This window comes from Talpa occidentalis, unplaced genomic scaffold (assembly GCF_014898055.3).
Source record: "Talpa occidentalis isolate TD23 unplaced genomic scaffold, MPIMG_talOcc4v2.1 talOcc4.2, whole genome shotgun sequence".
Lineage (NCBI taxonomy): Eukaryota > Metazoa > Chordata > Mammalia > Eulipotyphla > Talpidae > Talpa > Talpa occidentalis.
In genome coordinates this window covers 122876287-122893800 of record NW_023602073.1, presented here as the reverse complement: position 1 = coordinate 122893800, position 17514 = coordinate 122876287, and the positions used below count along the sequence as shown (strand labels likewise).

The following is a 17514-nucleotide window of genomic DNA, read 5'->3' as shown; positions in this document are numbered from 1 at the left end:
TTACCACTTCTCACTATGTCCTATCCTGAGGACAACCAATTGTGATCTTTCCTTCTTATGACTCAAGATCCCTATTATCTAGATTATGGAGAGCAAGGCCTGGTGTTTGGAGAAGTGACTAAATGCACTTATATTGAGTTATTGCTCCTCTGTTGTTTTGTCTGAGGCTCCTACTCTTGCCCTTGGGTGTGCTTGGGTTTGAGAATCACTTCAAAGAAGAAGCTCTGTTGTGAGAATTGGTCATTGTGGACCAGATATTCATGGGTTTATTTATGAGACCCATTCTCACGATTGTTATGGTTAGGAGGCACCAAGTGTTTAAGTCTTGGTACAACACATATCCTTTAAATCTGTTTAATGATTAAGCAATGATGAACTTATGGGTATCTTTGGAGGCTAAGATTGTACTGAACCTTGAGAGGGGCCACATAGCCCATCATGCCTCCTTACTGTAGCAGTAAAGGACGTTCATCACAATGCTTGCTCACTGAGCTTGGCCATAGCCTCATCTGACGGTCACCATGCTTTGGTTGGGCTCTAATGATGTTACCACACCCAATCTTTTGTACTAGGCCGTGCTTATCTTTCTGGTGTCAGAGAGATGTCAAAATAATAACATAAGGGCCTCGCTGGTGGCACAAGGGGTTACGATGCAACTTATGAGGCTGTTCGCAGCCACTGCAGCACCAGTTCTATCCCCAGCCCGGGAGCTGCCCACATGGCGCAGCAGACCTCTCCTCTCACATGCTGCTCCCCTCAGCAGTGCATTGCAGTCAATCTGCTTGTTTTGTTCCCTGCTCTGTCTCTGGTGAATCCTCTCAACCTTCGCACCACTGGCCTATTCCCCAATTCTTGTATGCATGAATAAAGAAATCTTTTAAGAAATTAATAATAACATAAGTCTTACTTTTTGGGGTGACCAAAAAGTGTAATTCACTTAGTTTCTGTTTAGGAGGAGACTTATGACTATGACAGAGAAATGTGCTGTGAGGAGAGTAAAATACAGTCTGTGTGCCTCTGTGTTTTGCCCTCCTGACTGCAAACACCTTTCCATTGTCCTGCCAGACCCGGAGGGATGTCTATTTCAAGCAGCTGTGCTGGAACAAACTGGTTGGACAGAGAAGCTAGCCCTTGTTGGCCCAGGACATCTACCCAAATAGAGCTACATAAATTTTGGCCGTACTTTGATGGAGGGAAAATAGTCTATAAGGAAAAACCATTTTAAACCATTCACTAAGGAAATGGTTTAAGAAAGAATGATGAAAGATATTCTTTCAGTAAGCAGAGTTTCGTAGTGTGGTAAATAATAGCTTTGTAGCTTGTAATGGGGAAAGGAGGGGTTGACTCAAGACATTCAGTTGTTCTAGAAGTTTATGAGACATTTTAAATTTATCACCCTACTTACACAAATGAAACATTATAATAACAGTTATTCTTTACAAAGTACTTTATCTTCTGCATGAGAAAATTAACTGTTTTCATTGCAATAAAGACACAAAACTATTATAATGCAAGAAACTTTCAAGTTAACTTGCTTAAAGACAGTCAACCTCATTCTATCCCTTAGAAAAGCTCTTCAGACATTTTGATACATGCACATACTGATGTTGTTTTTGGAGTTAGTGGGACTGGAGAGCAGGGGTCCTTGGGTTTCACTAGAGCTCCCCTTTCAGCAGCATGCAGAGAGTTTGCCAGGTGAGTTTCTCCAGGAGACAGACACATTAGTTTTATTTAAAAGAGCAGATTTATTAGAAGAAGGTACAAAAAAGTAAAGGACACTTGTCGTAGACACAAGCGGGCAGAAAGAGCTGCCCTGAAAGGGGCAGATTTGCCGAGAGGCCTGCATGGTTGCAGGCAGGCGGCCTTGAGGAGAGCTGCCTCTGCTGAGGGAGGTCAGTGAAGAGAAGCCCCGGCCTGGTACAAGCCACAGGCAGGCAGAAAGGCTGCTGCCCCGCAGAGGGAGAGAGCTGGCAAAAAGGCACACCTGTATAGTCACAGGTGGGCAGGGCTGCCCCTTTGTGGGGGCAGCATTAGGTTTTATTGTCTTCTTTCAGTAGGGAAGGGCTTATCTTTGTGGGTGGATGGTTTGTTCCTTAATCTCCATATCTTGACCTTCAGGTCTGTGCTGACACTCCCTACAGCAGTCTGACAGTCTTTATAGTGGTATTAATGGTTTTGTTAATCCCTTCTACTCCCACCTCCTAGTGTGATTCTTGTGATGCCTGCTTTCCAGTTTTTCTATTCTCATCCTCCATCAAAACCATTCCATATGCATGCAGTTCTTCATTCTCACAGACTAACAATCACAGCAAAGGTCAAGGAAATTGAATTCTCAGTTATCAGAAGACTGAGAACTTGGTAGCATATAAAAATGTTTCTGGTTATTATTTATTTATTTATTTATTTATTTATTTATTTGTGGGACCCTCGCCAGCAGCCGGGGAATGAACCGGCGCTGCAGAGGCTGGGGGCAGCCTCGCAGCCCAGTGCTCAACCGCTGCGCCACCAGGGGAGGCCCCGGTTATAAAATTTTTGAAAAATTATACACTTATGAATTGCTCTCTGTTATAGAAAACAAGCTTAACTATAAGCCAAATTGTTTGTTATTTAAAAATTCCTGGTGGGCCTCCCCTGGTGGAGCAGGCGGTTGAGCGCTGCGCTGCAGAAGCTCCAAAGCCTCTGCAGCACAGGTTCGATCCCGGCTGGCAGGCGAGGGTCCCACCTGGTGTGGCAGACCTCTCCAATCGTTCACGCTGCTCCCCTCAGCAGTGTATTTCTTCAATCTGCCTGTTCTGTTCCCTGCTCTGTCTCTGTTGAATCCTCTCACCCTCCCTCGCATCTGGCCTGTACCCTGGTTCGTGTATAAATAAATAAATAAATCTTTTAAAAAATAAAATAAAAATTCCTGGTGATGAGAATTGCTAAAGTGAATGTGTAACTGAACAGGACTTCATAGGCCAAAGGAAGAATGTTGTTTCATAACATGACGGATCTGGAATGTATAAGCATTTATAATAATCTAGCATTTGTCCCTCAAAAAAACTAGTTTTTATATTCCATGAAAGACGAAATTTTTTTCTTTTCCAACTCAATTTACCTAGTTCCCTAATCTTAATGCCTCATTATTTTGCCTCACCTTTGTAACCACTTTGAAGAAGATTAGAGACTATTCTCCCATAGTCTCTACAGAGAGGAAGTACACTGATTAAGATTAGGTAGATGTGACCTCCTTGAAAACCGAAAGCTAAAATGAAGGACCTGCTAAATTAACTTCCTTTTAGGTTGTGTTATAAGTAAAGTTATTCTTTTTTTATCCTTTCCTATATTAAAAGGATAAGATGGTAGAGGTTTTTATGCTAACTCCATAGATAGATTTAGCTGTCATTTGTTCAAAATTATTTCAGAATATTGAAATTCTTGCTCAGTCTAAAAGAGCTTGAGTCCCAAAAAAGCCAGTATCAAAACTCACAGCCCAAAAGTAAAAAGTACGGGCTTAAAAGTCAGATAGGCTCAAGTTGAGTCATAGCTATCCTCCAATTCCTAATGTATAAAGATAGTTTATCTACTCTACAGGACAGTCACAAGGCTTAAATAACATTTCAAACACATAGAACTTATAGAGAACGGCCAAACAGGATTTGGTTATTATTACTTTTTATTTTCTTTTTTAGACCTGCAATTATCAGTGACTGCTGGTCCTGTCAGTTACAGCAAAACCCCAATTCCCTGATCAACCTTATTCTTGTCTCTACTTTTGAAGTTAGAAGTGATGGAGAAAGTGCATCTGGACCTAGAGAACCATCTCTCATAGGTTTCTGCCCTTCATGCAAGACTGTCATTTGTGAAGGAGTTTTTCACTTTAAGGTCTGCCATCCAATTCAGAGACTTATCCTTCCAAAGATATGAGCTATAGTCACGGTTTATAATGTCATATTTGCTATAATGTTTTGGTATAGTTGCTGAAATATTCACAACCTCAGTTATGGTTTAGATCCCAAAAGAATTACAAGAGGAAGGCAACTCCATTCTTCAGTAAAGTGCAGAAATAGGAATAGTTATATTGGATGATAAAAACATAAAAAGTTTTTTAAAACTTATCTATCTTTAGATCATTATATTTACAAAGTCAATGCAGATTTTTTTCAATTTGACCAGGACCCTATACTGAGGGGAATTTTAAAAGTTAAGTTAGCCACAATTTAAGTCTGTATAGATCATTGTAACTAGTCACAGATTTTTAAAATTGCATTGAAGTACAAAATTATGTGACCAAAGTTGTCTCAAATGCAAGAGGCACTTTTCATTTTTTACATCCTGGAAACTGGCTGTTCTGTTGTAAGTTATGTGCAGTGGTTCTCTTCTTAGAACCAACATTAAACCAGTAGTCTATCTTGCAATGATGGAGGCTTAGAATTATGGAAATCAGGGTTTCTAAAATCATTGTAATGATGTTATTTTAGGATGACTGTTTTTACTTTGTGATAACTTAATGATTAGCAAAACAAGTTGAATATATAAGAAAGATAATCAAAAAAGCCTTATTAAAATGAATGATATATACTTATATAGGTATTGTGGAATCATCAGTCTAATTAATAATGGATTTTTTTTTTGTTTTGCCATTACTTTCAAAGCTCCTTAGATTTCTCCAAATGGGATAGAAAGTATCATATTTATAGTAGCAAAAGATGAGGGAGACCAAAAACCTCCCTCACTGACTCCCAGAAACCCTTCCCTCACTCTCAGGGTGACTCCCTTTGAGGGTACCCATGTAGCTAGGGTGGCAGCCTTATCTAGCACTATTGGGCAATGTGCGGTACTACCACTCCAAGCCTACACACAGCACAGAGCTCACACACAGTGGCTATTCAGTAAATACTTCTGGCTCACTAATGTGAAGCACAAAACTGTTCTAACTAGATATACATTTAGCTTTTAAAATGTAGGGGCAAAATTTCTAAAATTGTCACCCTCTTTTATACTGCTAAAACCCCTATAAATTAATTTTGGGACCAAATTTTGCACAAATAAAAGTCATTGATAAGTAAAATCTTGAAAGTTCTTTTCTTCCTTGAACTATAGAACCATTTCTTTTTCTATTTTGGAAGCAAATTTGAAAATTTCCACACCCAAAAGAGGGGCATCATTTTCACAAATGTTTGGATTAGAGATGGAATATTCACTGGAAAGCGGATAGAAGCAATTAAATGTGATGTTAAAAGCTGATATGAAACACTGACCAAGGAACAACAAGCGTAAATTGACTTAGTTATTATTACCTTTAGGAAGGCTAACAATTTTTAGTGATTATGTGATAAGTTGGTTTGCAAATGTTTTAATCAATTCAATTGAAAGATAATAACCTGTATGTAATTGGGAAGAAAAAATATATAAGAAAAAGAACAAAGAAAAAGAACAGAAAGGGAAGGAGAAAGGAAATTTTATCCTAAAATATATAATCCAATGAAAAACTCTTATGTCCAAAATCATTCCTTTTACATTCCAAAAACAAAAGTTCTCTGAATGCTGACATATTACAATAGGCACAGAATCAGCTTAGATCTTAAAAGTAAAAGTAATTTATATGCCCTTTGTCCACAAATCATGATTAGAAAACCTCAAATACTACTACATTTGTTTTCCTGAAAGCTACCTAATTCTGTCATAGCTAATTTTAGATATAAGCACAGAGCTTACCAATAGGAAGAACAGGTGATACATTTTTTTGCCTATTGGTTTACCCACACAACAGATGGAAGAAATTAGATAAACTATAGGCTTGATTTTTTTATAACTAAAATAATGTAAGTTGTTTCCCATTTTTTCCTTAAACTTTAAGCATAGTTGATAAGCATAATAAAAGCATTCTTTCTCATTCTTTTCATGTATTTGGCCCAATAGCTCTAGGAATTCTGAAACAGTCTCTTTTAGGCTTAGGGATAGCTGTAAGATTTCCACAGCAACAGAGAAATTTTCATTAAGGCACACAGTATCATCAGAATATAGTATACACCTACCACATATACATAGGATGTTTTAGAACACTCAAATTTGTTGTTACAAAATATATGACACAATTGTGCTTATTCTATGTTAGATATACTCTCGTTTAGAAATCTTGTATTTGTACCTTTCGAAGAAACAAGATTAAGAATACAAGGCATAGGAAAGTGATCACCTCCAGCCTTCAAATAATGTCATACCTGCCTAAGCTTAATTGATTTGCCACCTCAGATAAATCTTATTTCTAAGCACATTGTGAATTATATTAAATGACTTTGAAAAAGAAAATCTTTGGCTTTTTGTTCACAAAGGAAGCCCTTCCCCTAAAAATCATGTCAACTTTCCATTCTGCAAAGCAACTCATTCACAGAAAAGCAGTCAAAAAGGACTTCATTTAATTAGTGATATGTAGACTTTTGCATAGAAAAAGGTTACAAAGTAATGCAAAAAAGATTAGGTACAGTAATTTTAAAACAAATATTTAAAAGTATAGTTTTGCATAATGTTTAACATTCTCATAATGTTTATTGCTTTCTCCACACAGCAGAGAAATGAAGTGCATAATAATACATGCTGTGTCTTTATCTTTCAAACATAAAATCCCATGTGCTCAACTTCAATGTATTAAGAATTTTGTCATTAAACAAAATAAAACAAAAACAAAACACCATTACGAAGCACTAATCTAGGCATGGACAAAAATAATTTATATACATCCATTGCATACATTCATCTTGATTTGGAATTAAACACAACCATGAGTTTGACAAAGAGCACTTAAAAATTGTGGCTTTTCTCTTCCCAATGCTTTCTCCCTGTCTCATCACCTCTAGAAATGCAACTTTTTTCAAGAGGTGACAAGAATAGATATGATATGTTATCAGGACAAATGAAAAGGATACATAAAAATAGCTCAAATGCAACTGAATAAATTAATCCAAACTTTTACAAACTGAAGAGTTTTCAAATAGGCATCTGGGGGTTACACAGCAGGCAACTACTTCTAGGTGCACTCTATAAGTGTATGATCACCATAAAGAAGCACCATGTTTTCAGCAATGGAAAAAAAAAGTGCCTGAGGGCTTGCAGGAAGGGCAGAAATGGTTGTTAATCTAAGCACTGATGGAATAATTGCTTATACCAATGCATTGCTAAATATCACCACTAGCAAGTCCGTACAAAGAAAGCAAACTAAGATAAAACTAGGTCTTTCAACATGAAAATTATTTTCAGCAATCCTTCTTGCCAATAAAATCCTGTTGGTATCAACAGAGTATTCTTGTCTGGCATTGTATTAAAAGGTCTGCAGCCTAAAAGCAAGACTTCTGTCCCTTAACTTTCTATGCTGTGCAAGTTTTATGTTCAGAAGAAAACTTTACTAGCTCAGGCACTTATGAAACAGGAATATATTTTTTTCCATCTAGTGTCAAGAGAATTTAATCAGAATTTTTCTTCCCTAATTCATAAACTGATGTACTGCTGGATGGTACAGTCCATATATTTTCCAGGAAACTTGTAAATGGAAACAAGTGTGATGTTTTCAAAAGTTGCTGATGTCACTTGCCAAGCTGCCTTAAACAAAAAAACAAAAAAACAAACAAACAAAAAAAGAGACAGAGAGAGAGAGAGAAAAGATAATACCACATTTCCACTTGTGAGGTTTGTGTCTGAAATAGCTTTATTGTTCCTTTGTGGATCTGGAGACATCTGTATGGCTACTTTCAGGGTGCAGAGGTGTCAAGCTGACTCTGAAATGAAGGACATTCAGTTACTATTGCAAGAAGTTCAATGAAAACTTAAAAAGCTCCCACTTCTGTCCCCCAGGGTCGGTAAGGTTTACTGTTTGTTCCATTGCTTGTCTGCTGAGGGCTGGATGTGGCTGATACCGACAAGGGGGGACTGATTGCGGTGGCGGCTGCCACTGCAGCAGCTGCATTTGGGGGGAGCATGGGGAATGCCCCTGCAAAAGACAGAGGGAAGCTGTGTGCAGCTGCAGTGGCTGCTGCAGCAGCTGCATGGACAGTGGCTGAGAGGGACAAAAGAGAAGTGGAAAGAGGTGGCACGCAGGGGGCGACACTGCCCGTCGATGGCATCCGAAGAGCAGAATCTGCATGGGCAAATGTGGCCGTGAGCAGTGCAGAGCCGTGGGCAGGAGGCACTTCTGAAGTCGTGGAGAGGCGACAAGGTGTTGACTCGGAGGCATGGAGTCCATTGGGTTGGAGCAAGGCTGTGGGGAGATGGTGGAAGGCTGCGGCCCAGTGGTGAGGATGGAGAGGGTGGTGGTGGTGCGCCAGAGAGGATGTCATTGCCGCAGCCTCCCGCTGCGAGGCACATGTGCTGAGATGAGAGACTAGTCGCACCCGCAGGGGATCCGAGGAGTCCAGGCCTTCCACCGAGCTCAGGTACCTGGCCACTTCTGTTAAACACTCTCGGAACCCAATGCTCATGAAGTCCATGGCTAGAGCATGTGCATCAAAGTAGCCTAAAAGGGGGTTTGAGCAAAGTAGGGGCAAGGGGAGAGAATGAGAGAAAGTGAGACAGTTACTAAGAGTATCTACCATCTATGTTGCAATCTGCTCCTCAGAAGATTTGAGAAGAATGATAATCCTTTTTGATAATCCTTCAGCTATTTATGGTTTTAATTTTCACGGAAGTTAAGAGCATACTTTGCAATTCACATGTGTCACATCTCTGCCAGTGCTCTACACTACAGTTGTTTTTGCAACCAAATAGCACAGTAGGCGGGGTGGGGGTGGGGGATTAAGAACACCCATGTTTCAAATACTTGCAGAAAAAAAGTGTCTCTCCTCTTGAAAGGTGGGATATGAAATTCCCTAGTAAACTTTTTCACAGTAATACAGCGTTTCAGTCTCTCTGTCTCTGTCACATGAGTTGCAGATTAAGGCTTATCTGAAACATCCTCACTTCATTGGCATTTAGAACAGAGATTTAAAATACATGTTAGCAACGTGAGGACTTTATTTAAAAATGTGTCAGAATCTCTTCATAAATTCATAAATGCTTTTGACTCATAGTGTTTTTTAATTAATAAAGTGAAAACGTCTTGGCATTACTTTGGACAAAAGTTAGTGAAAGCATAATGATTTAAAAGAAAATCTAGTTACTAATTTGAAGATCTTCAGGCACTATGAGGCTGCTTTACTAATATGGGATTACAATAACTCCAAGTTTTCTTGAAGTTCAAATATATAGTTCCTTTATTAGTTAGCTTGATTTTTCCTGGCATTCACTCAAGAAGATATATATACATACACACACACACACACAAACACACACACACATACACATATAAATACATATAGTGTGTATGCACATACTGTGGTTGCTACCATAAAAATAGCTGAAGGCCCCGCTTTATCCAAGATAATATGTTGGCATAGAAAATAGTAATGTCTGATTATTATCAGCATCAATTCAGGGTGCAATAATCATAATACATTTGGGAAAATATCACCACTTTGAATGAATGATTGCCAACATATGCATACATACTCTTCAGAATTTAGAAAGTTTTCAATTTGAAGGTTTAAATGACTTACTTTGGGGATGTGTGTATACACAGATGAGAAACAACCACAGTAACCAAGGTTATTTTTACCTAAGGTATTTACTATATTACTTTTTTTTATGTTTATACAGGTCAAAATATTACCTGTTTCATTTATTATCTATTAAAAATGAGACTATCTTATTCTGTAATCAAAAACACTTTGCGAAATAGTATTCACAATATTAAAAATAGTCATGAATTCCAACAGAAATTTTTAAGTCCCAGAAAGACATTTGAGGCAAAAATATATACTATTAAAACAGTAATGACAACAGTACAAAACTGATATAAGAGAATATCATGAAATGTGGAAAAGCAGCAACAAAAATAGCATCCCAGGACTTGAGCACAGTTAGCAATGAAGCCCCTGGAATTAGAAGGGAGAACTCTTCCTGAAGAAGGAGGCTCCATGGAAAAATTTCACATGAGAGTCCTCAGGGTTCTCTCTGGGGTTTTGAAGACTTCTGGTTTCTATGAGAGAAGGAGGGAGGTAATCATCAGAATAGACAGAGTCCATAAACCCAGAGAGATTTAGAAATTTAAGTTAATCTACCAGACCCTCTCTAGAAATTATTGCAATACCACTCAACTGTAAAGAATCAATGAACACAACTGGAACTCCAGAAACTTCCAAAAATGTTCACAAGTAGGCACGAAGTAATTGAGGTTTGTTGCTGTATACGTCTTTCTCTGTTGCATCTTAAGGAATATAAATTATTTAATTTTTATTCTATTGCTGAATACAGAGGGAAATAACAATGAACTATTGTCTCCTATGACTGGATCTTGGGCCAATAATCATAACACAGGGGCCTAACACTTCCTCTGTGTCAGCACCGCTCTATAGCTTTATGTCAATAAACTTACAACACTGCCCTCATTTCACAGATGAGAAACTGGGGCTCAGAGAAGGTTAGTAATTTATCCAGGGTCACAGAGGCAGGATTTGGAATCAGGCATCCCAACTGCAGAGTCCATGCCCTTCACCACTACCCCATCAGGCCTTTATAGGGTTTTGAGTCTTCAACAATGTGAGCCTGCACAGACAGCCCTCCTTTTTCAAGGCCCACACATTCTCCTGCTCAGTGACCTCTCTTTGACCTGGCAGTCAGGCGACCTGCAGGGAGCTCGCTTGGAAATGTCTATTCATAAGCTACTCTGGGACAAATTTTAGGACCGTCAGGTAGCCAAGAATAGCAACCAAGATATAACTTAGTTTTCATAATAAAGCATAAGCACTATATTGCTCTTTAGAAGTATAGTTCATGCCAAATGTCTGAGACCCTGATAACAGCTCTTAGCTTTGTAGCTAATGATGCCCAGGGAGGTAGCGCAATCAAACATTTTTTTGCAGAATTGAAAATTCAAACAATCTCCTAACATCCTGGGATAGCCAACTATAAAGACAGAATCAAGAGGCTGGGGGGCCCTCACTGCATGGAGTACTCACAGGCTCAGTCAAGGGCTTGCAGTACAGAAGAGCCCTTCTGTTCAGGTTAAAGTTGCGGCAGTAGCTAAGCTGGGCTGGAACACTGGCTACTATAATCTCATCTGGTTATTTTCTCTATTAGAGAAGAGGATTTGCATCCTAGGCATAGGGTTATATTTTAATGTGTGGAAATCATGATTCCATGCCAACTCAGGATGGCTGTTCATTCAGATGCACCTTGAGAAGGTACAACAAAGGATAAGTCACACCGTGTAAGTTTCTTAAGACAATGATCTCCCCCTTCCCACGTGACACAGAAAAAAGATGCTGGAGATCAGGGTTGATGTCCCACAGGTCCGCAGAGTACCGACTACTGGAATTAAATACTAAAATACTTCTATGCCAATCGGTCAACAGTTCCTTCCCTGCAATGTCCTGCCCCTGCCTGGATTAGGGCAAATTATGAAGTTCTATAGTAAAAGGTTGGCTGTCATTACAGAGAAGTCTCTGGGCTCTAGCTGCAGCACTTAGCTCCATGTGGTACCCTCTCCTCGCCCAGTTGTCAAATATAATGCATACCACCTTTGATGACAATGGGTAGCAAAGACCAGCTTGAAGGGTGAAAAAGGTACAAAAGGGCAAATCAAGTGAGTGATGTTTGAGAAGCGGGATAATGAGCTCTGACTAAATACTACAGCTTTCAGGATCTCAACCTACTTTTAGCATGAGATTAGGATCTGCCTGTCCCTGACTCCCCTGGATAACTTTTCCTAAATCACTATCCAGAAAAAAAGGAAATTTCTTGAGGGCTTGGGCCAAGGACACCTGTGCCTGTTTGCCCTCCACAGGAATGACCGTTCTATGAATAGCATCTAGCACAGAGATTCATTACCTGTACTTTAAATGTTCTGTCTGATCTAAGTCCAAGACTAACCAAAATCTGAAAACAACAATGAAAATAATTCTAGAGTCACTTCCTTTGGAATAGCTGCAATATACTGAGTCCTGGCTCCGATTTAATGGAGAGGTTCAGCGAAGGGCAAAGAAGAGAAACAGACTGCCTCTAACCTCCTGTTTTTGTTTGGATGTTTGTGTGTTTGTTTTGTCTTTCTGTACAGATTCCAGCATGCACTTCTGAAGTCCCAAACAAATCCCTGACCAGGCTGCTGTGAATGAGGCTTTACTCTCACAGTATCATGAAAGCAAACACAAGTCTCCAGGGTCAAGTACTTCTTTTGTTCTAGATGTTATTTCCCACGAGTTCAATCCTGCCATTAGCATTGATTTCCACATCTTTAATCTAGGCCCTCCTATCTCAGCTGTTAAAGAACTGTCCAACTATGATCTCTTTACCATCTTACAGGGAAGAAGTGAAAAGACAAAGGTGGAAAGAAGAGAAAAATAAAGTCACTTACCTTTACCCCCCGTAGCTTGAAGCATCTTCAAATGATCCACTGTCATTTGTAATATTTCAGCTTTTTCTAACTTTGCAGATCCCTTCATAAATAAATAATAACCTTGTAAGGCCTACAGAAACTGAATTACTGATTTATACTGAATCTTCAATTTTCCCTCTCATAAAAAAATTCTAACTTTAATTTATTCACCAAAAAATCAGAATTATTTCCAAACTTTAGATGAACTACTGATAGATTTTTGCCATTTTACGTTTTAAAAACTAAATACATAATAATTCTTTTTTTAATCATATGAGCAATTATCTCCTCCTAAGATCACCCCAACAGAACTGTATTAGTTGCAAAAACTCAAACTTCGCATCCAATCCCTAGCCTGGTTAATAATACGCTTTATTAGGGGACATCCCATAGTCTTAAAGCATAATGAAGTCTACATTGGTTGAATCCAACTCTGGAGGGTAAGGAAATAGGGTCTTAGCAAATGATTGTTAAAAACTGATATTTTTCAAAAATAAAAAATCCTAGTAAGTCTTTAAGATGTATCACACTAGAACACGGGTAAGCAGAACCAGAAATTAAAAAAGAACTTTTAAAGTTTTTTTCCCCAATAATTACCAGCAGGTGTCACTGTGAATTCCACAGCGATAAGTAAGAAAGCATAATTTACTGCTTATCTAGAAAGCATGATAAGAGCTTAAGGAAATCTGATTCCTTTAAATAGATCTTAGTAAAACAGTCTTGGAAAACATTTTTGTGTCCCCTTTTATTAAAAAAAAAAAAAAAAAAAAAAAAGCAATCCCTGGAAACCAATTGAAATACAAATGTGCCACCTCAAACTGTCCCAGAGGGCTGTGGGTGGTTTTTAATTTCCTGGAAGAGGTCGGTAATTAAATCAGTGTCTTTTGGAAAAGGACACTGAGGTTTATTTCAGGTTCCTATGTTTTACTTGTTTTGTAAAAATTACCAGCACCCAGTAGAGGGTGAGAGCTCCAGAGTTACTGAACTGCTTGAGAGAATACTCCTAATCGTATTGTGACAGGGCCAGCTCATTAGGGGAGGTAGCCAAGCTCTGAAAATGGGAAAGCCTGTATTTACCGTAACTAGCTGCCAAACAACTCAAGTTTGCTTTTAAGGTTTGTTTTAAGTCAACATTAAAAAAAAAATGCAACAAATTAAAAAAAAAAATCACCAAACTGACTATTCGTCTTCACTGTAGGTATTTCGCTACCCACAGTGAAAACATCATTGATTATGGCTATTTTCATTTTCAGCTTATTGTCACTGAAAGTACACTAACCAAAACTACAATTTTCATGTTACATTTAGCTAATCCCAAGCAGTTTTGGCATATAGAATGAGTGTCTTTTTATTCTTTCAAGAATACATAATCAATATCATATTACATCTTGTACTTCCATCAATGTTCAATTTTTTCAAGAAGATGTATAATAGTTTCAGTGAAAGTGACTAAACTGAAGTTTCTGGATGATTTCCAAAGGTTTTGTAGAGCTAGTTTCATGCTTATGGCTCAAGAAGTAAACAACAGAATGGAATAAACAAACAACTGCCAATTTATACCCTATTTGAAATAAACTGAAAATATTTTCAGCAAGGGTATGATGCCATATTCTTTGAAAGATGCTTTTAGAAATCTGTACTATTAGCCATTTCAGCAGGAGAAGAAACATGACTTTTCTAAAACAATAAAGGAAGATTTAAACATTTGGTTTCCTACTTTTCTACATGTGTAAAATCTTTTTTGTAAAGGAATACTTGAATTCTGAACTGGGACATTTAAGGCTTATTTGATTTTAACTAAACTTTTAAAGGATTTTTTTTTAACAATTTACCAAAAAGGTGTCCCAAATAGAACATCATTCTATTAACTTAGGGATTAAAATGAAAGCAAGTGGCTTGGTAAATAAATTTTGTTGGTATTATGATTTAGGTAATATAGCTGGAAATGTTACTGGAATTTGGTTATTTTTAAAATATACATGCTTACTTTTTTTTAACAGTTTGAGACAAAAATGAAATTTCACACATGATATCTTTTATTTATTTATTTTTTTTGGAAGAACACTGAATACAGCATGGTTTTAAAGAAAACCACTACTGTTATTCATAGAAAGAACAGAGAAAGCATGAACACTGTTCCCCTTAAGGGGAAAATAAACTAAAAGAATAGAAATGTTTTTCAACTTCATGATGGATTATGTTTTTAATAGTTCTGCCACAACAAAGCATTTTATTGAAATAGCTGCTCTGTGCCAGATCAGGGCATATACACCATTATTTTAATGAGCTTTAACAAGAACCGACATTCCCAGATGAGAGATTCAGATTTTTCTGAGCTTTTTAATGGGGTGGTCAGGGTTGGGGGTAGCTTACTTGTTTTTCAAAAGCAGTTGGCACCAGTCGTCTCAACTCAGATAAACTGTTATTTATCCGATCTCGACGCCTTTTCTCTATAATCTGTCCCCCAAAAAGCAAAACAACAATAGCAAAAGTTTATGAGTGCACAAATGATAAAATTACTCATAATGGAAAAATACAACTGTTACACATTAGGTTGAATTACATAAAATAAAAAGGAAAAAAAATCACATACCCCTCTCCTTTTCTTTCTTGCCATAATCTGAGATGTTGTTGTTGGAGAATTCGATCTAATCACAGAGTTAGTACTTTGCCTGTGAAACAGGAAGACTCTGTCAGGTGCTGCATTAACATAACAATAGTTTATTCTGGGTACTTGATGGCACCCCATTGCATACTTCAGACTTACTGCACAGTTCAAGTCTGTGTTATTTTACTCTTAATTCTTGCTTAACAGACTTTGCTTTCATACTCTTACCATACTATGCTTTCAGATTTGTATCTCCTTTCAGGAATCATGGAATTATGTCTTTTTCTCCTTCAAATTTTAATGAGTAATCCAGATGTTGTATCCATTGGCAAAAAGTCCCTGAACTTTTTAGTCTCCCAGTGAAATAGTTAGGGTCAGTCAGGGTGAAAAGTTAGATATCAGTACTTCCGAGTTTCGATAATAATGTTTCTTAAAAGTCAACTAATCTCTAATAGCATCCCTCCTCCTCCTTCCCATCAGACACACTGAACAAAGCAAAGCTATTTTAAAATAAAGGCCATGTTTAGCCCCACTATCAAATAGATATACAGCCATCACGTGTCAAACTGTTGTCCCTAGATGCAATCTTTAAGAGAAACATAAGTTATGTAACTATTTTAAAACTTCAGTCATACCTCAGGGACATGAAAAACTGTGACAAATTTATAATTCTGCATACTAAATGAACACTCAAATTAAATATACCAATCATATGGAAATTAAAATTAAACCAACTACTAGATAAACCTTTCGCTTTGAAAATGGAACTGTGGTGAGTATCTCTCGGTGTTCAATCTAACCTTAAACCTCCAGGAGATGCAATCCTTCTGGAGTTTGGTAATGAAAAGGTATTTGATATTGAAAGTTCAATCAAATTATTTTGTCATAATTTTTATGATCCTTTCTAGCGTGTATCTGTTTCCCTTGATAACGTATGGGTACTACGCCTTACATTCCGGGATTCTCCAGGTCCCTATTTGTTCTCTTTCATTTTAGAAATGTTGCACACACCAGGTTCTTATTATCTCACCTTCTCACTTCTGGATCTTATTTCTGAATTAACTGTCCATCTCATTCCCACCCCTTTTCAACTGGTTTCACCTTTCACATGACATCTTCTGTTTTTCAGATCTCATTTTTAAGACAATACACTTGACTATTTAGAAGATTCTCTGCAAACAAGGTTGGATGTAAATATCTTTACTCTTGAGATTGCAGGCAGGCTTCGTTGGTAGCTAATTCTACAATTCGAATAACAATGTGAAAGAAAACCAGTTTTCCAAAGGTAGAAGAATTGCGCTCTTTGAGTGACAGCTGTAGAGAAATAATTAAGATGCTTCTGGGGATGCCAATTAGAAGCAATTATCATTTGACCACCTTAGCATTAAAATACCTCGGTAATCTCCCTGTCACTGGAAAGTGGGGGTTTGGCTTCTGTGATCACGACCCCGATCTTCACCTGACTTAAGCTCAAGCAGTAAAAGAGATGATGCCTCAAACGACCCTTCCATCTGTCAATCTCCTGTCTGCCAAGTCACACACGGTAAATCCGTAAAGCTCAGCCTACTTAGCCTTGACATAGCAAACTGCTTTAATTTCCCCTAAAGACAAGCCATCTTTTTTCGTTTTTCTTTGGGCCCAGCCCATTTGGAAGGTGCTCTCAAACAGGTTCGGTGGGGAGGGCGTCACCCGTCGCCCCGACGTGCCAGCCCGCGCTCCCACCCTGACAGCCCGGGACCCTCCCCCGCCAGCTCCCGCACGTCCTCGCCGAGGCGCCCCGGGTCTCAACGCCCCACCCCTGGGGTGGAAACCCACATCCCTCGCCACACCCGACGTGGGCTCCCGGGGCGCCCACCCCTCCAAATCTCCCCGGCTGAAGTTTCCCCGCTCTGCTAGGACGCGGCCAAGAGGAGCCCCGGGAATTCCACGGAGCCGCCAGTGCACAGCGATCCCCGACGCCTCGGGGTCCCCGCAGCTCCCCTGCACCCCTGCTCACCCCGAGTAATTGTTCTCGCTCCCCACGTCGATGGTCTCGTCCATGTCGCTCTCGGAGGTCGTCTCCTCGCACGGGCGCTTCATCGCGGTGAAGGCAGCGCGGGGCGCAGCCCGGCCGGAACCAGCAACACCGAGCGGGGCGCAGCGCCCTCCCTGCCTGCCTCCTCCCTTCCTCCCGCCTCGGACCGGGCTAGACGCGACTCGAGCGGCGGCGCGGTCGGCTCCACGGGGCTCTTTCCCACGCCGCAGCCCTGCCCGGCCGCAAGAGCCGGCGCCGGCCACGCCCCCCCCGCGCGCGGGCGGGGCCACCTCGCCGCCTCCCGCGCTCCCGCCCCCACCGCCCCGCCTAGCCCCGCCCCCTCGGGGTGGGCGCGGCCCGCGATTGGCTGCAAGGGAGGGGCGGGGCCGCGTACGCCGAAGCCCGCTGGGAGCCCCGGGTCCCGGCGTGGGAACGCCGCGGTGCACCTGGGGC

The 17514-nt window shown here is 39.6% G+C and overlaps 1 protein-coding gene across 1 annotated transcript; it reads right to left on the bottom strand.

Moving 5' to 3' along the window:
* Positions 1-7663: 7663 nt before the first annotated feature.
* On the bottom strand, positions 7664-17287 carry HEY2 (hes related family bHLH transcription factor with YRPW motif 2). Its single transcript, XM_037520356.1, has 5 exons — positions 17044-17287; positions 15033-15111; positions 14813-14896; positions 12419-12500; positions 7664-8485 (listed from the first exon to the last, which is right to left on the bottom strand). Exons 1-5 carry the CDS (start codon positions 17124-17126, stop codon positions 7800-7802), a joined length of 1014 nt encoding a protein of 337 aa, XP_037376253.1. The 5' UTR covers positions 17127-17287; the 3' UTR covers positions 7664-7799.
* Positions 17288-17514: the final 227 nt, after the last annotated feature.